At 39.0% G+C, this 24659-nt stretch overlaps 1 protein-coding gene across 2 annotated transcripts; it reads right to left on the bottom strand.

Annotated features, from left to right (window-relative positions):
• On the bottom strand, nucleotides 1-22038 carry aldh1l1 (aldehyde dehydrogenase 1 family, member L1). Of its 2 annotated transcripts, XM_077199072.1 has the most exons (23): nucleotides 21900-22038; nucleotides 14708-14853; nucleotides 14101-14335; nucleotides 13361-13526; nucleotides 13066-13167; nucleotides 12876-12965; nucleotides 12636-12776; nucleotides 11109-11234; nucleotides 10849-10940; nucleotides 10577-10724; nucleotides 9053-9172; nucleotides 8837-8964; nucleotides 8198-8348; nucleotides 3089-3159; nucleotides 2848-2953; nucleotides 2652-2739; nucleotides 2383-2476; nucleotides 1979-2078; nucleotides 1764-1862; nucleotides 1325-1490; nucleotides 1142-1244; nucleotides 744-943; nucleotides 1-636 (listed from the first exon to the last, which is right to left on the bottom strand). In XM_077199072.1, the coding sequence occupies exons 2-23, from the start codon at nucleotides 14835-14837 to the stop codon at nucleotides 581-583; spliced, it is 2712 nt and encodes a 903-aa protein (XP_077055187.1). In that variant the 5' UTR covers nucleotides 14838-14853; nucleotides 21900-22038; the 3' UTR covers nucleotides 1-580. The 2 variants fall into 2 exon arrangements, with proteins under 2 accessions (XP_077055187.1, XP_077055188.1); XM_077199073.1 differs by lacking the exon at nucleotides 1-636 and having other exon boundaries at nucleotides 751-943; nucleotides 1146-1244; nucleotides 21900-22018.
• Nucleotides 22039-24659: the final 2621 nt, after the last annotated feature.

The following is a 24659-nucleotide window of genomic DNA, read 5'->3' as shown; positions in this document are numbered from 1 at the left end:
TTAGACAATACTGGACAGATTTTATTCTTTTGTGGCACATGCTCAGATAAGGTTTATAAAGAAGACAAAACAATGGTGGAGGTCTGGTTTCTAAAAGATAAAATACACTTCCCTAGATCATTATAAAATCTTTAAAACAATCAAACAGTATCAGTGCAGTAAATAACAGTGTCAGATATGTTTACCTGAAATTGTTTTGATGGCTAGTCAAGCGTTATTTCACAGTCTTTTAACCTATTATAAACTATCTCAAAACAAATGACAAAGTGATGTAGAAGTGAGAAAAGTCTACTGTACGGAAATGACTTTCTCTGAGCTCATGTACAGTTTGACATTTACAGGTACCATGTACAACTAGGAGACTCAAAATTAAATCTGCAGAGTAACTAAATTTATCACATGATTTGATTTCATTTTCCTAATTGCCTGAACTAAAATTCAATCCATCCGTTAATACAAACAAAGCAAATGTAATGACAATTTACTTCAAGGTTGAACTGAAATGGTCTTTAGCTGCCACTTTAAAGAACTAAAATGCAATCATCTTTTTTTGTGCACTATATGTCCAGTATTTTATCAGTTAGTATTCAACGGTGACACACTTAGTCTTCAGATACTCATTCAGAGCTTCTTGACCTGTTGGGGAGAAATACACAGTTAAAACAACATACCAAAGTATTTTTGTTTTAAAGAAATACCTACTCAAATGTATCAAAACAGTTATATCATTCACACAATCTTACCCAAATCTTTGCCAAAGCCAGACTGTTTGAAGCCACCAAAAGGAGCTGCCACGTCTGTCTTGTTGTAAGTGTTGATAAACACAGTGCCGGCTTGAAGTTTTTCACTCACATACAGAGCCTTGCTGATGTCACGTGTAAACACACCTGATGCTAAACCATATTCTGTAGCATTAGCCCTCTGCAGTACGTTGTCAACATCTCTGAATGAGGGAGATTGGGGAAAAGGCAGTTTACAATGTTGCTTTTTGTCATGTTGTTACAATAAATTAAAAAAAGCACGATGTATACAGATAAATCCACTACAAATCATTCATCAATGCTGGAAGCTGAGTTTATATAGATTGACTAGTGTGAGACAATTAGCATTTTAGAGTTAAAAGTAGCTTGTTTTTACCAACCCACTGAATTTGGAGATGATCATGACGGGCCCAAAGGACTCCTCAACAGCAATGTACATGTGATCCTGCACATCACTGAAAACAGTTGGTTCAAAGAAGAAACCTATAGAGATGGAAAGCGTAAGCAACTTTGCCCTTTTTTTCCCACTAAGATTAATGCAAATGCTCACACACTCCCCTAACCTGGACGGTTTACTTGTTTGCCTCCACACACTAATCTTGCTCCTTCTTTGACCCCTTTTTCACAGTATTCCACTAGTTTGTCCAGATGGGCTTTGTGGTTCTGTGGGCCGTGGTCTGTGGAACGGTCTAGTGGATCACCAATCTTCATCTTCTTTATTTCACTAACCTACATAGATGTAGTTATATGATATGAGTTTTTAATTATGAAATTGTGAGTTATGAAATTATCACAAATAATTATCTTGGTTAAATTATTTTAAGAGGTTTCATCACTCATCCAGATTGTATGACTATACTTTAGATATAATATTAAAGTCATATTAGTGTGTTATGACTATATATCAGAATAGCAGTGATTCAGCTGTAGGTAAGGAATATATGTAAAAATAGACATTCAGCTTAAGAAGCTAATAAATCTTCATGTACGTTTATTCCTTACCACTCTCTCCACAAAAGTGTCATGGATAGATTCCTCAATGAACAGTCTCCCTGCTGCAATGCAGTTCTCTCCCTTATTAAAGAACACAGAGCTCATACCCTGTAGACAAGAAGTGTGTGTGGAGGTATAACATGTCTGAGATTACAACATGACTTCGGTAAACAAAGAATGTATTTTAATATGATCATGCGATCATGGTACTGAGGTGAACAAACCATTCTGACAGCCTTGTCCAGATCACAGTCATTAAAGATGATGAGAGGAGATTTCCCTCCAAGCTCAAGTGAAACCTTCTTCACATTGCTGACTGCACAGCTAGAAGATAGACAAGCATTTCTAGGATTCCCAACTTTTATTTAAACCCTATTTGTAATTAACTTAAATGATAGAAATGCTGTAAGCATAGAAAAATAATATTAAAAGTGTTTGTATAATTGATTTATTATGATTAATAATTTATTGATTATTATGATTAAAATATGATTAGAATAACTAGATTAAAATATATGCCACGATGCCACATTTGGGCCACACATTGAAAATAAAGACAAAATCTACAAAACTCTGAAAAGAATAGAAGAAAACGGTCACAACCTTTTAAAAAAAGATGCGCATTCACCTTTTCATTATCTGTTTGCCAATCTCAGTGGAGCCGGTGAAACCCAGTTTTCGGACATCAGGGTGGTCAGACAGCCGCTGACCAACCAGAGACCCTAAAATTGACATATTCGATTCATATATAAGCAGAGTAGACAGCCTTAAAAACAGCCAAATTCACTAAAGAAAATTAAATGTGCAAAGCATTTACAATAGTGATATTGAATAACATACAAAAAAAAGTATATCAGTATATGAACTTTGTTGTGTATGTTTTGTGTGTATATGCACCGGATCCTGGTAGTATGTTCACCACGCCCTTTGGAAACTTTGCCAGTGCAGTTAATTCAGCAAACTTGAGAGCAGTCAAAGGTGTGACCTAGAATTCAACACAAAAACAACACACTATCCTTCATTTCTGTTCTAAACATTGTTTGGAATAAAGTTGCCTTGTGTATGTTTGTTTAACATTAACTCCAATTTTTACCTGTGCAGGTTTGAGCACCACAGTGTTTCCAGCTGCCAGGCAGGCAGCAGTCTTCCATGCCAGCATCATTAATGGATAATTCCATGGAATGACAATGGCACACAAACTGAACATAAACAAACGAGAGCTAAATATTCTCAGCCTTTTATCCAGATATAAAAAATACATAGCAATTAAGGTGACTTTTTGTTGGACAGGTTGGAGTTTGAGTATTCATTTTTATAGGAAGGGTTGATTTTACCCAATTGGCTCTTTCTTGGTGAAGGTAAGGTTTCGATTAGGCCGAGCCTGGTTGATAGGAATAGTGCAGCCCTGTGGAGAAAAAATTTAGATCTTTCAGACACACACCAGAATAGGTTAATTATTTTTAATAATATTTTAAAATTTTACTAAAACAGTAGTTTCCAACCATATACTGTATAATAACAATAATATTCTTTTTCAGTTTTGTTCTGGGATAATAGCTTCCTTATATTAAAGGGACAGTTCACCCAAAAATGAAAATTCTGTAATTTACTCACCCTCAAGTTGTTCCAAACCTGTATGAATTTCTCTCTTCTGCTGAACACATACATATATTTGAAGAATATAGCTGCAAAGCAGCCATTAAGGGGCCAAGCACAAAGAAGGCATGACAAGTCACAACTGCATGGCTGGGAGCATCAGACCAAGTGCAACAATGAGCATATTAAGATAATTTTAGGCAAAATGCCATAAAAATCAAATACAATCACTAATTATGTGATTTTATGTTTTATCACTTTCGACCAATACTTGGTGTTGTGACCAAATTGATGTGGTGTGGTCAGAGTAAGGTGACAATGACAAATGCAAAGTTTGTAGTTAATATCCCAAAGCATTGCAGAGATACAGCCTCAAGAGTCATTTTGGCATCATGCCTCAACTTTGTTGCTGTGGTATACGAAAATGGTTTGGTCACGACATGAAATTCATAACTTTTTGTCGGCACGGTCTGGAGATGATACGATTCGATTTTGGTTAAAATCGGACCAACAGCCTAGGAGGCGTTAGAAAAACTAGGTTTTGAACGAAAATCAAAATGGCGGACAGGAAGTTCAACAAAATTTGGCAAATGATATCTATGTTCTCAGGATGACCCAAATAATCTATTATCACCAGATTCATTATAATAGGCAAATTATTTAAAAGTTAATAGCATTTTTGGAAATTAATTATAACTTTTGACCACAAGGTGGCGCTAAACCAAAACTTTTCCAGTACAGTCAGGGCATTGTGCCGAAGACACATGCCGTGTTTCGTAACGATTTGCCAATGTGTTCGTAAAATATAGCATTTTACAACAAAATTTAAAATGGCAGATGCCGAAAATGGCCGATATGGGAAAATTGGGTATCGTTCAACTCAGCATGCTGCACTAAATCTCAAGAGAGCAGTTTTGTGATTTTAGGCCAAAACGTTCAGAAGTTATAAGCAAAAAGAGCATAACCACTAGGTGGCGCTGTGCTGAAACTGTGCAGGTAGACTCAGGACATGGTGGTCACAACACGTCCACAAAGTTTGGTCAGAATACGTTAAAGCATAGCAGAGATATAGCCTCATGTCCAATTTGGCGGGCACTTCATTGAATTCGTTTGCCTAATCAATTTGAATTCCATAGCTTTTTGTCGCCATGGTCTGAAGATGATCTGGTTAAATTTGTGAGAAAATCAGAGCAACGGCCTAAGAGGAGTTTGAAAAAGCAGGTCTTTCACAAAATTCCAATGTCGGAAAATGACGTCATAGGAATTTGCAATCGAATTGTCATGAGCCGAGGAATCTGCAATCGAATCGTCATGAGCCAAGGAATCAGAAGGAAAAAAAGGTGACAGTTCAGACTGTCCTCTATCTGTGTCTCAATTTTCATAACTTTCCCGCAAGCGGTTCTTTGGGCTGCCATAGACTTCCAGAGCGGAAAAAGAAGAATAAGAACGCCAACGGATACAATTGTTGCTTGGCCACTAAATATGGATAACCAAACAGTTGATGACTGTTGACATTGACTGCTGACTTCAATGGGGTCAATGGGGGCCATCAACTGTTTGGTCACGGACATTCTTCAAAATATCTTCTTTTGTGTTCAGCTATAAGTGCAGAAGAAAGAAATTCATACAGATTTGGAACAACTTGTGGGTGAGTAAATGATGACAGAATTTCCATTTTTGGTGGAACTATGCCTTTAAGGAATCCTTTGGGTTCAATTCAAGTTAGAATTAACAGAATCGAGAATTGAACTCGCAACCTTTGGGTTACCAGTCTGACCCTCTAACCATCTGGCCAAGACTAAATGTGATCCTTGTAGGCCTGGTTTCACATACAGGGCTTAGATTGAGCCAGGATTAGGTCTTAGATCTATTAGGATATTAAGTAGCTTTTATAAATGTGCCTTAGAAAAAAAAAATTACTGGTGTGCATCTTGAGACAAAACAATGGCACTGACATATTTTAAGATGTGTCAGTGCAAGTTACTTTCAGTTAAAACAGCTCAAACGTCCATTTTAGTCTGGGACTAGGTTTAAGCCTTGTCTGTGAAACCAGGCAATAGTTTATAAAACCACTTGAATGTTGATTCTTCTTTTAAAACTTGAGTATTATTTGAGTTGTAAAATTGTTCTCATCATTTGTACAGTAATTTTAGGGTTCCTTTTCGAGAGCGGTAACTCTACATTGCATAGCAACGCTGCAGGAACTCCTCCCTTCTCCACTTTTGTTGAAATCTCATGGGCTAACGCCAGCTTGGAACAGCTGGCCAATTGTCAAAAAAGTATGCAAATACTGACAGGCAGTATAAAATGCACAGACGCAACAGTTGTGTCAGAATCTCTTTCTTCACGCTGCCATCGTGGAAGCTGCACCAGGAGGACTAGTGATCTTTTTCTCTAAGCATCCGATGGCTTCAACTTGCCAGATTTGTGCGGGCCCCATCAACCCGCCAGACGAACATGAGTTTTGCGTCGCCTGCCTGAGCTTCGCCCACGCCGAGGCGGCCTTCCCGGACTCTACGTGCTCCCACTGCGCCGAGTTGCTGATGCGCGTCCTAAGAACCAAGAGGGAAATGGTTTGTGCTATAACGGGGATGAGGCCCCCTGCCTCCCTCGCCAGGAGGTGAAGATGACGACAGAGCCTGCAGCCAAGGCAGGTCACACACGCATTCTGGTCGCTCACAGTTCACAGCCTTCTGAGACCGTGGCGCAACCCAGATATGTTCAGCACAGGAGTGCCTTTGGGAATAGTGATGCAACGCACCATAGTCTCGGCGGATGCGTCGACCTCAAGCTGGGGAGCAGTGTGCTTGGGCATGCCTGCCTCAGGTCTGTGGTCAGAGTCACAGAGAGAGTGCCACATAAACCGTTTGGAATTAAAGGCGGTGTCCTTAGCCCTGGAAGCTTTTCGGTCGAGGTTGGATGAGCAGCATGTACTGATTCGAACCGACAACATGTCTATGGTTTCGTACTTAAATCGCCGGGTTGGCGTGCGCTCCAGAGCTCTTTTCAAACAGGCGGGGAGTCTCCTGTTGTGGGCGGATCGAAACTTTCTCTCCATCAGAGTGGTGCATATCCCCGGTCTCCAAAACCGTGGAGCGGACATTCTTTCAAGGAACGGGATTCCTCAAGGAGAGTGGAGGCTTCACCCCGGATCGGTGCAAATGATTTGGGATCGATTCGGGAGGACGGACGTGGATCTGTTTGCCACAAGCAAGAACACGTACTCTTAGACGTTCTTCTAGCTATCTCACTAACGCTCTAAAATGGGGAGTTTTTGCAAAATGGTGCCAGGACATCGATATCGACCCAGTGATCTGTTCCGTGTCGGATGTTTTGCGTTTCCTACAGCACAGACTGGATAGTTGGGAGTTTGCCATCTACGCTGAAGGTGTATGTGGGTGCTATTGCTTGGTTTCGTTCCACGGTTGACGGGCAATCAATCGGTAAGCACACTCTGGTGACCATAATTCTCAGGGGAGCGAGTAGATTGTGTCTTTCACGGCCGCCATCTGTGCAGCCGTGGGATCTAGCTCTGGTTTTGAGGGCTCTCTCTCTCTACTGCCGTTCGAGCTCCTAGCTTCGATTGCTGTTAAGGAGTTCTCCCTGAAAACGGCTTTACTCCTTGCTCTCGCCTCTGTGAAGCGCATTGGAGACTTACATGTTCTTGGTGAATGATGATTGTATCCGTTTCGACCCGGCGACTGCAGCGTCACTCTCTGGCCGAGACGGGGCTACGTGCCGAAGTCTACACCATTCAAAGTACAGGTTGTTTCCCTACCGCTTTATCTGCTGAGCCGTCATCCTCACGTGACGCTGACACTCAGAACGCTGTTTGCCCTGCCCTGGATCAGTGCAGCCTTCGCTTTCATTGCGTTTGGATATGCAAATTTGGATAGGGTCGGAGTTATGTTTCATTGGTCTAGTTCCACCTATCAGATGCAAGCACTCTTAGAGGCGCGGCTATTGGCCTGACTGTCTGTCTCTTCCGTGGCTGGTGTAGCTCGACCCCGTTTCTCAGGGCTTATCTTCACTACCCTCACGGCGGGATTTAATACAGTTCCCGCAGCGTTGCTAAGCAATGTAGAGTTACTTCTCTAGAAAGGGAACATCTCCGGTTACTATCGTAACTTCGGTTCCCTGAGAGGCGGGAACGAGACACTGCGTTAGCCGGCGTGTTCACTGTTTGATTAGCTGTGCAAGCGTTCAAGAGTCACATCCGTGCATTTTATACTGCCTTTCAGTATTTGCATACTTCGCGACACTTGGCCAGCTGTTCCAAGCTGGCATTAGCCATAAGATTTCAACAATAGTGGAGAAGGGAGGAGTTCCCGCAGCGCTGCTACGCAATGTCTCGTTCCCACCTCTCAGGGAACCGAGTTTACGATAGTAACTGGAGATTTTTATTGTGTTGGTATGAAAATTAAATCCAACCTTAAACAGAAAAGGTTGCTAAGTAAAGTTTTCCACACTAAATTCATGTTAACATGCATATAATTTACATTTTGTTACTGTATCTTTGAAACTGTGAGTATTTTAATATTGGCTCCATTCACTTTCATTGTAAGCGCCTCACTGTAAACCATATTTTTGCTGTTTTTAAAGAAAACGAGGGACCATTTTTGTGGTAATCGATACTAAAGCTGGAATGTCTTTAAAGATTTAAGGCCCCTCTTATTATCCTTTGCAAAAATCTTTAAACAAGGTAACTAAACCTTGTAAAAACAGAATATGTAGGCTACTTATAACAGAATATCCTAAATATGACACTGTGGCATACATCACAACTGATGGCTGATAAATAAATAAATAAATATTCTAATAAATAATATAAACAGACACAAGCAAACCTGAATCTTGTCACACCACCCAGCAAAGTATCTGAATGTCTGGATAGACATGCCAATGTGTGTTTTGAGGGCAAGAGTATAGACAGCTCCTGAGTCTATGGACTCAATAGTGGCCAGCTCTTCCTGATGCTGCTCCATCAGATCAGCCAGTCTGGAGAATGCCCACATACACTACAAACAGTTATTTTTCACTTTCAGAGACAAATAATCATCATCCATCACGTATAGTTCTATATTTCCTTTCTGTTGTCATCTTTGTTGAATTTCTTGATACATTATAAGTGAACAGTTTAATCTTGCAAAAGGCTTTTCATATTTTTATAACTTTTTGCTAGCATGGACTGAGCAAATATGATCTGAGTTCTATAAACATAAGTGCAAATTAATTTAAGTGCAACAGAACTCATTGGTTTGGACATAAAAACCTGAATAAAGAGAAACACATGCACACATATCTTGATGGGCTAAGCTTGATTGTTTACCATGCGTTTACCATTTCTGTCAAAAAAAATGACGATTATGATGATTTGGAATTATTTGTCATTTACTACTGATATTCTGTAAATCATGAACGTTTTGGGTTACAAAACCAAAGTTTAACCTTCAGTGTTAAAATAAAAAATGCAATTAATTACGTACTTGTAGAGAAGTTTGCCTCTGTCTCTGGGGTTCATCTTGCCCCACTCTCCTTCCTCAAATGCTTCTTTAGCTGCAGCCACTGCCTTTTCCACATCAGAGATCTGAGCTAAGGACACATCACAGATTGCCTACACACAAACACAAGCTGAAATTGAGCATGTGGAAAAGATAATCCAGATAGATTGAGAGTGGAAAAAGTTTGTGTCCATTGTGTACCTGTCCATCGGTGGGGTTAATGGTCTTATAGGTCTTTCCCCCTTCAGCATCTACAAACTCGCCATTTATGAAAAGCTGGTGAGGGATTCTGATTGTCATATTGTTCAGCTTCTTTTCTACCTACAACAGACATGCAGATACTTAAATAGAAAGTACAAAATTAGAAATATACATTTAACAAAAAACAGTATACAAGACAATTTAACTAATTACCTTTGTTTTTTATTAAACATTCAGTCAGAAGGCAGCAATACGTTCCAAAAATGTGGCATGTCTACCTTTGTGTTTGAAATCCAGACCTACATTATTTCTGATTAAAAATCTTTGACGCATTATGAAGCATAAAATATGGCAATGGAGACTCCAGACTTCTAAATAGCTTATTTCTTAAAGAAAGAATCTAAAAAAATTCCACTTTCAAATTTACAATTTGTGTCCTCAGTTGCCAAATATTGAGTGTTGTAAAAAGGAATGGTGAGGTAGAGGTAAACATACATAACATTCCCTGTTTTGCGTTCCTTTTTGTTATATGGACTTTTAGTTTGCATTTTGCCCTGTTCTGTTCCTGTTTCTTGTGCCATGTTTTGTAGTACCTTTGTTGATTGGTCTCCCAGGTGTGCCTTGTTTTCTTGTTACTCTCATTAGCCCTGTCTGTATCTAGCCCTTGTTTTTGCTATGTTAGTTTGTCAGTCGTTTCTCATGGATCCTAATATTAATGTTTTCTGGCTCTTTGAGTTCCCTGTTTTGTTAAATAAATATATGCCTGCACTTAGTTCCACACCTCTGCCTCCCTTCTCTGTCCCCCTTCATGTCACAATAATCTTCTGCCCCAATGGAATGTGGGAATGTTGGAATGTGTCGCCGACATAGACTTAGAATTAGTGTACACTTGAACATGGAAAGTGGGCTGTTTAGCATGTTATAAAAAATAATGCAATTAATGCAGTCATTTCCAAGGCTTTCTCGGGATTTTTCCTCACCACACGGTGCAAAACCAACATGTAGGATAAAGAGTACTGTAGTCTGTCTGGCTACCTGGTTGGTCATAACAAAGAAACTGGGATTGGCTCATTAAATCAGTTATGGTTCTTTTGATCACTCCACCCAAAGTTGGATAACTGTGGCAATTCTAGAGCTAATAAATGCAACTGAGTGGCACCGACCATTTATTAGAACAATCTCAAGTTAAGTTTAAAACAATTCCACTTTGCAAATATTATTCATATACTATATTTGGCATTATATATTATAGTATATATTGTATTATTACAAGATAATTGCATATAGCATATGGAACTGTAAAATAGCTACAGCACCAATGGACAATTTGTATAAGTAATAATCTGTAAAATGCTGAAACAGTGTCATTTTATTTTTGTTTATGAAATCTATATGCATTTTTTTATATGAAGGCAGATGACAGTTAACAGTGTTCTACCTGAAACACATATGAAATATAGTTTTCAAGCCAGTGCAAAAATAAACATAATAAGCTACTATCCATTTAACAGGAGCAATACTAACATAGTCTATGTTGAACTCTTCTTCCTCATCCTCTCCTCGCAGCTTCCTCACACACATTTGAATGAACTCTTGAAAGCTTGCTGCCATGTAAACGTCCTCATTCTGCAACTGCAACTGTTTCGCCCTTAACTTTACCTCTTCCACCAGCCTACAGTATGAAAATAAGAAAAAAATATTTGAATTATATAACGGGATAACTGGGGCAAATAATGTATATTTACATGCATTATATATCATAAGAATAAGAAAATGATACATGCTCACATAATTACCTGACTACATCCATCGAAGCAGCACCAGACTTAAAGAAGTCAGTAGTGTCTTCAATCTTCTCTACATTAGTCAAAATACTCTTCCACACCTCCTAGACAAAAATGCAATAAATACTACATGAGTCTTCAACACATTTTCTTTCAGAATGTAAAAAAAATAAAAATTATTTAATATAGGTACAACATTTGTAACATGCAGACACATACAAACAAAGAATATTATGGTGACTATTAATGAATTAATTCAGATTTTTTTTTACCCTCATCTGCCCAGCAAATTGTTTTTCATCCTCAGAAAGTTCCACAGTGGAACTGACACCAGCTTTAAAATACTGGGACGCTGCAATCATCTTTCCATCCTCAAACTGCAGGTTCTTCACAAGCAACTAAATACATACATAAGTACAAACAGACTTTATGTATAAATACACATTCACAAGCATCTACAACCTCAGGAAAAACATCAAATAAATGGTGTTCCACATACAGTATTCACACTAGTCTGTATTGCATTGGTTCACTATCAAAGGTGTAAAATACATGGGGGACACATTCCTCTTACTTTTAATAAGACAACATCGCATTATACATTACAGTTAATTAGGTAAAATGTGCAAACTTAAAAATGAAATTATATCATGATTTGCTCACCCTCATGTCATTCTGTATGACTTTTGTGTAAAACATAAAAGAAGCTATTTCAAAAATATCTAAGTGTTTTTTGTTTATACAATGAGAGTCAATGGGCTCCATTGTTGTTTTGGATCTCAATTTCATGGTATTGTCAAAAAGTTTAAACAATCTTCAAAATGTCTTTGTACTCCACAGAAGAACGAAAGTAATATAGGTTTGGAACAACAAAGGTGCATAAATAATGACATTTTTGGGTGATACATCCCTTTAAGGTTTTAGGGCCCAAGTACATTTACATTTATGCCCATTACCATGTGGGCTAGAATTCTGCTGAATCCTTGAATTAAGACAAAATAAATGTATAGCTCAGATTTCATTCTCATCTATGAAATATATTTAATCTGTATATATTTTATTTTCCCCCAGAAATTACTTTTTCAAAGTATTCCTAGACCGCTTGTCCAGTTCACACAAAATTTGGTACAGATCTTCTAGAAACTTTCATGACAAAAACTTATCAAAGGCATTTTGATTTGGTACTTCATTTCTAAGATGTGATCTAATTCATTTTTCAGCTGTGGTGAAAATTTTTCATGGTGACATGCTGAAACATTGAGACTTCTGTCTAGCATGTTTACATTGAAAATGCTTCTGATGCTGGGGGCTATATCTTAGAAAAACCAATAGATATGACACAGAAGCAATTGTATCCACAGCATCAACAGGATATATTCTTTTGAATTTATTTATCTTAATCGTGGTCTCTTCACATGTGCTTGGGCCGTGATGATTGCAGCTTGCACTTAAAGAGATAGTTCACCCAAAATAAAATAACAATAAAAAAACTCTAGTCCAAAAATAAATAAAAACTGATTCCGACCTGTATGACTTTCCTTCTTATGTAGAACATGAAAAAAATAATGGTGTATATATAATGGTTACCAACATTCTTCAAAATATCTTCATTTGTGCACAGTAGAAGAAAGAAATATAGGTTTGGAACAACATGAGTAAATGATGACAGAATTTTCATTATGTATGTTTAAGTTTTTTCCAGTCCTTTCACAATGACACATTTTTACAAACAGTCATAGGTAAATCTGTAGCTAGTTTAAAATTACTTAATTTAAAATTAAGTTTCTCCAAGTCCTTACCGTTTTGCCATCACTCCCAAAAAGAACAAGGCCCCTTTTGGTAACCAGACCGGGTCGACTTGCTCCAGGGATTTCCAGAGGTTGACCATTGCTGGAAGAATGGTCATTTTCCAACAGTGTTGATCCATAAAATGACACATTCTACCAGAAGAACGAAAATAACATTTTAGCATTTGACTAAGAGTGTCTACATGTCTAGTTTGCTGTTGTGTGTGTTTAACAGTTAGTTAAAACACTCACTTTGCTGTCAATCTCTGCCCAGGCTCCAGGGACTCTGTCATTCCCTCTGATCCAGTTATGAATGGCTTCTGCTGGCTGGTTCCAGTCAATCTATGCATAGATGGTTGTTGAAATGTTGTGTACAACAATTAGAATCAAACAAGCTATACATCTATAGATTGACTGTCGTACAGTGCTGGAGAAACTCCACCTTTGAATTTTCTTTCTTCTGAATACACTCATATGTGGCTCCTTCCTCTGGTTGCTTGATTCTTGGAGCTTTACCCGCTGCAATTAACCTGACTGCCTCCACCTACAGTAAACCAAAAACACACACAAGAATCCAAAGGTGCCCTCCTATACAACAACTACATCAAACTACTTTCTGTACTTCAAATCCTACTGTTCCTACATTAAAACAATGACTGATATGCTGTTCTAACTTAATGGATAGCAAACTATATTTTGCAATATAATGAGGCTTTTGTTTCTGCAATAATCCACACCATGCCTTGGACTCCCTCTGGGAACAGGAAGCGTTTGTAGATGCTGTTTACATTGTCGTGCGGCTCAACATCGCATTCTCTTTGCAAAAGAATTGGTCCTGTGTCCAGTCCATCATCCGCCCAGAACACAGTAAAGCCACCCTTCTTATCACCATGAATCAGAGTCCTTAGATTAATACACACAAAATAACAAAGAGGAAATTATGTTAAAGGAACATAATTTTGCATAATTTATATTGCATCCTCATGTCGTTTCTTTCAGTGAAACATACCAAGCTTTAAAAGGACATCAAAGATGATAATATTTAAACACGTTAATACCATAATACGTCTTCTGAAGCTAAAGCTAAATTGAATGAGTCTATATATTCAAAATGAACGTTTTATTGCTTTTAATCTAAACATTCTAAGAGTCAACTAAGTTTACTTTAGGGAGATACATGCTTTTAAAATTTTCACTCTCTCTTTCCTGGGAATATAGTCCAGAAAATTGATGATGATGCAATGCAATGGATACATTTTGTGAAATAAATTCTTTCAAGAACAAGAATGCATAAAAAAAAGAGACAATTGCAACTGTAATAGTAGTGTTAATGCTCACAGCAGACAGTAAAAACACACAAACGGCATACTTATGACACCCACCCGCTTCTCATTAGATCTTGCTATCATACTTCTAATTATAGTTACCACACATATAAGCGCACACTCTCATAAAAATAAAGAGAACACATACTGACCAGTTAATGGCAGAGGCACCTCTGTGTCTGGGTAGCAAGGAGGGATGATAAATAATGGAGCAGTGTTTTGGATAATCTATCACTTCCATAGGGATGAACTGAGAGCAGAAAGGTAGAACATTCAGTTCAGCACCAACTGCCTTATACTGATCCACCACCTCTGTGAGGGCCTTTCCCTTCAACCTCCAGCGGGGAAACTTGAACACTGGCACGCCATCTTTCTCTGCCTCGGTTGCTGGGGAAAGTTAAAAGATTTAGTTTAATTCCGTTTAATTTGTGTAACCATGAAGTTTCCTCAAACCATCAGATTGATATGCGCAAAAAGAACAACGCTGAAGGAAAACCAACTTCAAAGAACTCTCTCCAAGAAACATGCAATTTTATATTTCAACCACAGCTGGCGATAGAGGGGCCAAAGTTCCATAGCCCTGCTTTAATTCATAAATATCACAAGATATATATTTATATATATACATATATATTTTTTGGTCTGAACAAATCACATGTGAAAAGCGCACCAAATTTTCATGGCGAATGTTTGTGTTGGTGTGAACAGTCCTTAACGGTCACATGAAGTTATATGAAATAAAGAGAATGAGAGACTTACCAAGTGGATCCGCTTTTCCATCTTTGTCAGGAATAGTGAACACACCAACAATTGTGTGGCCATCCTTCTTCAGTTCTTTATACACTTCTTGTCCAAAGAGACTCTGGCCAATCACAGCAATCTTCATCATAGATATTCACTGATATCTAAAATAAAAGGAACACACATTATATTGACTACTCATACTACTATTATAAAATACTATCATTACTACAAATGGTAGCATATTAGAATACATTATGAAATAGTTTAAAGACCTCTTCCGCAAGCAGTTCATTTAACCATAAACGAATATACTTCCTATAACTTTTTTTAAAGAAAAAACTTTCTGTATTCTACTTCTCATGCTTGTTTACTTGTCTGTCTTAATATCAAAACTTGTAATTTAGTACTTTTAAAATCTAGGTGGTTCTTATGAATAGGGAGTTAACTTAGCAAACCCTATGTTTGTGCCTTTGAGAAGGCTCAAAAATAAAGATGGACTAGGCGTAGCATATCAGCTAGTTAACAGAACTGTCAGCTGCCCTTTTGGTCCAGTGCTTACGTTCCTACACTACAACAATCTTACATTGATTATACATATCTATTTTATGATAAATGCAAATGTAATTATGTTTTACATTGTATGGAAGACATGTGACTAATGAAAATACAAACAAACACTGACACGTGACAGTACTCCCCCCACCCTGTAGGCGCGTCCTCGCGCCATAGATAGGCACACTGTGGAGGGAGGGAGGGAGGGAGGGGACTCAGGAGGAGGACGAAGAGCAGGCAGCCAGGGCAGAGCAGGCTGTGCAGGCGGCCAGGGCAGAGACAACAGAGGGAGGAGCCGTGAAGGAGGCAGGGCTGACGACTCCAGAGGGCCGACTGACAGGGCGGAGCAGGTGGGAGAGGAGACCAGGGTGGAGCAGGAGAGCCGACGAGCCCAGGCGACGCCAAGGATCCAGCGGGACATGGCGAAGCCACCGGCTCTGTCGACTCAAGTGCAGGGGGGGACACAGAAGGGCGCGGTGGAGACAGAGGGAGTGAAGTCCAAGGAGGAAAAGAAGGGAGTGAGGAGTCCAATAGCCAGAGAAGTGCAGTCAATAGGCGAGGGCAGGTCGACAAGCGACCAAGGTTGATCCGGGGGGACGAGGGAGCCTGGCGAAACTGGTGAACTGATGGGCCACGGTGGAGCTGAGGGAGGTAGGAGCCAAGGTTGAGCTGATGGCTCTTCGAAGGTGGTTTGAGGAGCTGAGGGGCTGACAGGCAGTGGCGGAAGAAGGGTTGAGAGGTGGGAGAGGGAGGCTGGGTGGGAGTTCAGGAACCGTCTCAGGCTCAAATTCAGGAACAGATCAGGCCCGGTTCTACGGGGGTGCTTGAGGGTGCTAAGCACCCTCAAACAAAAGTGAAAGCACCCTCAGATGAAATTTTTAATAGCCCACATGTAAACGAGATTTTACCGACAATAGAAACACAGACGGATTTCACACTCATACATATACACAAAATAAATCCATTAACACGATTTTTCAAATCAGAAATTATTTCATAATGCTTTATGCATTATGTTTAATGCATTTGATTGGTTGTGTGTCCTTTCGCGATCGTGATTCGCATAGGTGAAGCTGTCTCTTTAATTGCCAACTTCGCTTGCGTGTGTGCGTCCCGCTCAGGAAATTCGTTAGCTGACTTTCTGAGACGGGGCTTTAGGTAGCCTAAAAATATTAATAGTTCATTGTTAATCATGGACATACGAAATTGGCTCAAGCAAGATATAAATGTAAAGGACAAAAACTCGTACAGGGCATTTCCCCCCATATTTTGAATTTTGGCCATTCTAGCTGCATTTAAACCGTGCAGTAAATCACTAAATGCACGTGAAATGGTCTGAACTATATGGTAACATCACAGTATAGGCTATGTGTGGCATGTTTTTGTTTGTTTTCTGCAAAGTGAGGGACATAGGCTACTCGATCATGCCAGATCGTATATCGTTTAACATAAAAGCAATTACAATATTGTCGTAGACAATAGGTGTCGCTCAGCCCTATTTTGAGGTACTATTTTCAGACTGATAACAACTTTGGGAGCCATTTCCTATGTTTATGTAAGCACCCTCACTATTTGCAGAAGCACCCTCAGTGATTTGGTTCTAGAACCGGGCCTGGAACAGATTCCGAATTGGGAACAGACTCAGGCTCGGGAACAGACTCAGGCTCGGGAACAGACTCAGGCTCGGGAACAGACCCAGGCTCGGAAGCAGACTCAGGAACAGATTCAGGCTCAGGATCAGATTCAGGCTCAGGCTCGGGAACAGACTCAGGTTCGGAGACAGACTCAGACTCACGGACAGAAGACTCAGGCTCTTGGACAGAAGACATATGCTCGGGGACAGAAGACTCAGGCTCGGCAGGACTGACGTGAACAGTCTCTGGCTCGGCGGGCATGAAGTGACCAGTCTCTGGCTCGGAAGGCATGACGAAAACAGGCTCGGCAGGACGAGACTCTGGACGGGTGGTCTCGGCGGGACGAGACTCTGTATGGGCGGTCTCGGTGGGACGAGACTCTGGACGGGCGGTCTTGGCGGGACGAGACTCTGGACGGGCGGTCTCGGCGGGACGAGACTCTGGACGGGTGGTCCGGCGGGACGAGACTCTGGACGGGTGGTCTCAGCTGAACGAGACCCTGGAACAGGGACAGGAATAGGTATCGGCTTGGCGGCGGCCATCTTGGCTGAAGACGACGGCATTACGTGGAAAGGCCATGGGTCTGGCTGTGTTCCTGATCGAGGCCTGACGCTCTCCAGACACCGGAGAACGGTCAAAGGGATTGTTGAATGTGGCCCCGATCAGGAACAAGGTCCTCAGGCTTTCATCGTCGAGGGGGCTGGTGATGGCAAGGTAAAAAAAGTCCTGGCTTCAGAGGGTGAGTAAATTATGGGATCATTTTCATTTTTAGCTTATTAAATCGCCATGTTTGATTTGTCTTTGGTCATTTGTTAAAAACATGTAAATAATAAAATACGAAACCACTTTTTAGATATTTAATTTGTTTTATTATAATTTTGTTAATTTAATAAAATTATTCATTACTGCTGTTTCACTGTAGCCTACAATACAGCAGGCTACAATTGCGAAATTGAAGCAAATATGTAACCGTGTCCTCCTGATGAGACGATTCGAAGGAAGTTCAAGAAGTTACCGAGTCAAGTCACCTTCATTTATAGCGCTTTTGAGTGAAGGGCATACATTTTTTAAGTGTATCATCGCATGATTTGCATCAGTGTATTGCCGATTAAAGAATCGCAGTTTGCAGAAGAAGATGTTACAGGACAACGGCTACTCGATGTAACTTGAGTTAGAATGTCGGACACTTCCGAGAGACCGGTTTTCTAATATGGCCCTGTCCCAAATGGCACACTCCGGACTTGTAGACTTCCTCAGAGTCCACACTTCGGTGACGTCATGTAGTGCAGACCTATAGGGCCCTTAGCGCGAGTCCGCGAGGGCGCATTGAGAGGTATTTTTGGGACAGACTCGATCGTCACGCCCGGAAACAGGAAGAAGGTCTCAGCTCAGACATCGAAGCTGAATAAACTTAAAGGTCATCTCATCAGTCCCTTTATTAGAAAAATATCACAAATATCATTAAAAAAAATTACAGTCTTTAGCATAGAGAACAGGATTTATTTTATTTTCCCAAATCTTATGTCCATGTGAACTACACAGCCTGCTTTTACAGTTCTATAATTGTATATGCCACCTGGGCATTAGAATCAGACCTGCAAACTCCTCAGAGTAAAAAAGGCGACACTGAAGCGCAAAAGAAAAGCGAAATCTGAGCGCTTTATTAAACAGAAATTTGCTGTTGGTGTGTTAGCCTAAAACAACATGCTCGCCAGATTGTTTATCGCCAGATTGTTTATCTAAATAGCCCTATGTTGTTAGAATTTACTGTTTACCAGGTTTTAGGTTTTTGGTAATTTCCTTGATTTAAATTGTATTATTCTTTTTTTAAATGAAAACTAACATCATAAAGTATGATTGATATTTGTTTTTCTTTGAGCAATTCTGGAGCTATAATTGACTCTTCTTAGGAGCATATAAAACAAAACATCTCCTTGGAAAAAATTAAATGCAATATTGTAGTAGTTATAAATAAAGGTTTATTTTAGTTCAGATTAGTTTGAGGGCAGCAATTGTATTCATAATGTCAAAATAAAACCAACGTAATATTACTTGAAGGCATTATAGCCTACTATTCCTGCCAAACTTCCATGGTTGCAGTTAGTGTTACTACAGTATATCCATGGTGAATGTTGCTGATCTGTGGTAACTGGATAGTTAATTCATGGCACAATGTTTCTTCCTGGTTTCCACGTCAGTGCTGTTTGATCCGTTAATAACGGAGAAATGTGAATGTTTCTCACTAGATCTCGCAGCAATGTTATTACTTCTGTGGCAAATTCAAATTCTTCCTTTACTTGATCTCTTATTAGCGCTGTGTAGTAACAGTGTCGCTTGATCAAGATCGGCTCGCGCTGGTTTGGTCCAAACTGATAAACGGTCCGTCAACCACATAATAACGAGCAGTTTCGTTCCGCTTGCATTACGTTTGCCATTTGATGTTGGGCAATGTCAGGGCTCTCAAGTCTCACGCATTGGGCGTGAGACACACGCATTTCAACCCGTTCACACGCTCACACGCCACACCTTGTATTTCTCACGCTGAGGAGTAAGGGAACTTGTCCCGCTATACAATTCATGGACGAGGCGCAGGCAAACGGAGGGAAATTCTCTGCCGAGTTCATAGCATCTGTCTCGATGGTCTCGAGTTATACAGAGTTTAATGCCAGCTACCAGCCAATCAGAAATTAGAATTAGTTGTTTCCGGGTAAATTATGTGTTCCCGCTGCAAGCACGTTCGTTACTAGACAACACGCGCACACGGAGTGGAAGTTGAACGAGCAAGATCTGATGAATGAATGCGGTTTGCGGCATAAATTTATTTGAATTTTTTTAGCATTTTGATCTTACGATTCCTGGAAGAAATCTCTTGCCTGTGATCAAAGACAGTGAGAGCTGATGTTGAGGAGTATAGCCAAATTCGTGCTAAAATATTTTCTATGCATTCAAAAACTCCCCAACTGCTTTTAAAGGGGTCATCGAATGCAAAATACACTTTTATATGGTGTTTGCATATAAATGTGTCTTTGCAGTGTGTGGACACAACCACCATGCAATGAAAAAAATCCATTTACTTTTTTTTAATCCTCAAAAAGCCAAAAAGTTGTTGCTCATTATAATTTAAAGAGACATATGCACCGAAACGGGTAGCTGTGAACAGAGCTGTTTTTGAGGAGGTAAAAAGGGAGTTGTTTTACACTACCATTGAGAAATTTTAACCAAAGTATGTTACAAACTTTACATGAACACCCCAAAGAATCATACCAACTTGTGGAAAGTGGGCATCCGATGACCCCTGTAAAGGTGACCGGTTTGGGTCTTGACATACATGCTCAGGGCAAGTTATGACACATTGTTATGTACATTGAGCACTGATGTTCAGTCGGCTTGTTTGGGGTCAAATTTATTTTTATTTTTCAATACATTTTTATTTTTTAAATATAACTTTATTTTATTTGGATGAATTTGTCTTTTATCAGATTTACCAATTGTTATAATTTCCATTTTTGCTGGTCAATTATGAACATAGGCAAAATTGAACTGCTAGCAAAAATTGAAGCGAATTTGGTTGGGTCGAGGGACCGCTGCTGCAAATATTTGGGTGGCTCCTCCCCTAAATCTCACTCTAAACTTTTGCTAAAACTTGAGAGCCCTGGGCAATGTTGTGGTGGCTCCGGCGGATTATGAGCGCGCTTACCACGCGCAACGCGGCTACATTTGAAATAACGAAATTTTGGTCGGAAGGAAAAATGGCTGGCACCCCCCCCCCCCCCCCCACAAAGAAAAAACTCTCCGGTTCTACGCGATTCACGTAAATGACCCAATTGGCCAAGAAAACGGCGATTGTCGCCGAAAAGCGACAAGTTTGCAGGTGTGTAGAATAGATGTCATGGTTATGTAAATGATCAATACAGTTGTACATAATAATACATAATGTTCAATTTTAACACAAAATTAAAATGTAAATGAGTTTAAGAAAAATTTATAGGTTTCAATATTCATACGTTACATGACTCAGTAAAGCCTATATGTAATGAATCATAATGCGATCATATTATTTAACACGCTATTATTATGTTTGAGATATCAACCACTAGTCGATAAAGTTTGTATAAACTGTAAGTAACAACTGGTAAAATGCATGCCTATATCATAAAGCCATGTTAACAGTCAGCGAAATCTCCTCCCATCCGTTTTCTGATTGGCATTTCGCAAGGATTCCTGTGTAGTTAAAGTGCGTGGAGCCTGCATCTATGCGGGCTTCGCGGAAGACCGCTTCAAGGGTACAAAGGGGGCGCTGCTGAGCACACTTCAGAGCGTTAAAATGCTAAATGGGACGGCCTACGAACTCGTAGACTCGGCGAGTACGCGCAATTTAAGTCCACGAGACCGAAAGTCCGCATGAAGTGCGGCATTTGGGACAGGGCCTATCTCTATCTTGAGACGCGAACTCTTCAAAGCGAATCAGTTCGAATTGTCGAACCGGTTCAACTGGTGTACTGAAAAGAACTGGTTCAAATAAAGATTCGATTCGTTCAAATTACTACACCATGAAGGAGCATTCCAAGCAGAATAAAGTATTTAAAAATGAGTCAGAGCAAAAAACACAATAACTAAATATCAAAGCGTATGCTAGATTTGCGTAATCCAAGTAAGACCAGGGTCAAACAAAGTTTGATCAACGCGATACGCCCACCACAACAATCTAAAATTGTAACCTGACTTTTACTGCAGATAATGTAAGCCATTTTTGGCTTAATGTAAGCCAATTCCCACAATTAAAGTTACAATTATTTTCAATGAAATAAACAAGAATCAATTTTCGCCAACACATTCATAAATCATAAGTGCAATTATGCAAATCTCTCCCCTTATTTACACGGATTGTATTGTATGCACACATTTCGCTAAGGCAAAACTAGTTTACGACTACACGACACGAAACGAGAGTGTGTCCTTTTTCAAAGGAATTTGTCATAGCAAACACTGTCTACCTGTGCTAGATATTAATCGTATCATACCGTTGCACGTCCAGATCAGAGCTGTTTCTCTGCAACTGCAAGAAAGGAGGATTCAGCCGACACTGTTGCTATTTATTTCAGCACAACAGTATTGCAGGCCAGCGTTCAGACTACCAATAGCGTTATTACAACCGCAAGGGGGAGGAACCCGAAAGTTTCTGCTTCCACAGCTATATAGTTCAGGATATGTTGAAATCATAGTGCAAAAACATGACAAGGGACAGGGATGCAAGCTTTTGTGTGTTTTTATAAGTATTTATAAGAATAACCCAGATTATAATAGCAAAAAAATGTAGCCTATAAGAATTTAAGGGACAAAATAGGCTATAACTAAACTTGACTATAAAGTTTATTGACCTGACTCTGTCTGGGCAGTGATTCAGACTTGGCAATTTAACAAGCCTTGGATGAGGAAATTCTTGATTCTGTAGTATAATGTGAGATTTCCTGAGGAGATTTCCTGAAGTGCAGAACACTCAAATTATCTAGAAGTTAGTTTTCAATATGTCTGCAATATTGCAATTATACGTAACTTTCTTTTGACTAAACAGACTAAACAGCTTGTGTAAAATTATTGCATAAAAATATGTAAGCTATTATATAGGCCTAATAGCATAATAAAAATGTGTGTATAAAATACCTTCAAACCATGTGTGCCACAATAAATAGAGCACCTGGAAATGCTTGAGTAAAACTGTAACTTTGTTCTTGTTAATATTGTATGTTTTTTAAGTTCACCTGTGATTACAGAGATCAAATCAAATGAGATGTTAACAATGAGATATATTTCATTGGCCCCGATACACAGTGTGTTTAAGTCTCCAAAACTTGATCATATGGTACCTACAACTTAGAATACATGGCATCATGGGCTTGATTAAAATTAAATCAAAATTCAAATAAAAAACAGAATACATGGCATCACCACCAACACCTGTCAGGAAAGCTTAAACTGGATCAGAGGCATGTCTGCAAAAAGTAGGGCATTTATGTTTAGTGTGGTCCAGGATTGGTTTCAATACAGGGTTAATATATGCATGATTACTTTGTAAAAAATGCAAACTTTATTAGTTACACTTTATTTTGATGGTCCCCTTAAGACATCTATCTATGGTCTAATCTAATCTAATCTAATCTGCTAACACTTTATTTTGATGGTTCCCAACAGACATTATACGGACTCTAAGTAACTATGCAAGTATATCATGCATATCAACTTATTCTACTAACTCTAATCCTACCAGTCTACTAATACATACTAATACTATAATGAGAGTTATTTGATATGTAATGAAAGTTAGTTGACATTGTAGGTGCAAATATAAAGATATATAACAATTAATTTAAGCAGTGAATCCACTAGAACGTCCAGCATTATCAACAGTTTTTGAAACACATGTGAAAAATGTCTCTGCTTTCAGTTCACCCAGCATTTTTGACCTCTCATAACTGAGAGCAGAGCCTTTCCTCACTCACTTACTCATTCCGGCACACAGACTTCAGATACTTCACATTCTACTTATTAAAGAATACTGGTGCATTTTTAGTATCAGATAGTAATACAATGGTTCTTACGGTTTTAAACAATTACCGTATTTGTATACAATATAACCAAATAAACCATAGTTCTAAGAATACCATGTCATGTTACCATGTCCAAAAGCCATGGTATTAATATTATATAATTCCAAAAAGCATATAAATACTAAAAACACCAGCATGCAGCACTTTTGCTAGTATAACACTTAACTTATATACACTAAAACAAAAATGAATATATTATTTTTTATTAAAATACTTGTTGTTTTGTACAACAGTAATGTAAAAACAGCAATGCCAATATATCAACATAGCTTACATGACAAACAGTACAGCCTAATTTAGAATACTATTCAAAATCCTATTTATTGCTATACTGCATATTTTACATAAAATGCTAATTAAATTTTCCAAATTAAAAAAGTTTGTCCTGGTTTAATCTAGTTCCCACTGGACCTCAGTCAGCCTAAAATCATTATCATACTAGAGTTAATGATTGACATCTGAGAAGTCTATTGACCCTTGTTGGATATCAGACGTTAAATATATCCAAAGTTCATTTTATTTTTCAGAAACTTGATGGTGTGTCTGATTAAAACACGGGACAAATACCAGTCCTTTGCTCTCTTTTATTTTAAGTTAAGGATGATTAAGTCTTGGGTAATTCACATGACATGAAGTTCATAGATTCGAATGGAGCTGATTCACACGATGTAAATGGACAGGTGTTAACGGATGGACGGGATGAACAGGATAGAAGATGATCTTACATCATTAACGCATCCTAAGGATAGGATTCAAAAGACATGGTTGGGTGTCCATTTAAACACCCACACCTCACCAATGCAAAAGAAACAAAGAAAGGAAGTGAGGTCTACTTATAAACCTCGTCCAGGGGGTGTATGGGTAATGTAGTGCACTACATTTAGTAGTGTAGTTTGCTTGGAATTGTGGGATATGTAGTACAAATATATATATATGGGGGAAAAAGGTAAAATAAAAAAAAGGGCCAAATTCACAACAACCCTTATTCCAGTGAATTAATTTTTAGGAATTACATGTCCTAATCCACAAACTCTTTCATTTTGAAACCCTTTTTATGTGAGGGAAAAATGAGGTTAAAATACTTATACTACTATTAGAATTTGATAATATCAATATGGTTGAATCAAATAACCATCAGTAGAATGCAGCATGCAGCAAATGACTAAACATCTGTAG

This window comes from Siphateles boraxobius, unplaced genomic scaffold (assembly GCF_051911475.1).
Source record: "Siphateles boraxobius isolate OS27281-9 unplaced genomic scaffold, OSU_SipBor_1 41, whole genome shotgun sequence".
Lineage (NCBI taxonomy): Eukaryota > Metazoa > Chordata > Actinopteri > Cypriniformes > Leuciscidae > Siphateles > Siphateles boraxobius.
The sequence above is the reverse complement of the archived record's forward strand: the minus strand, read 5'-3'. Positions and strand labels throughout refer to the sequence as shown.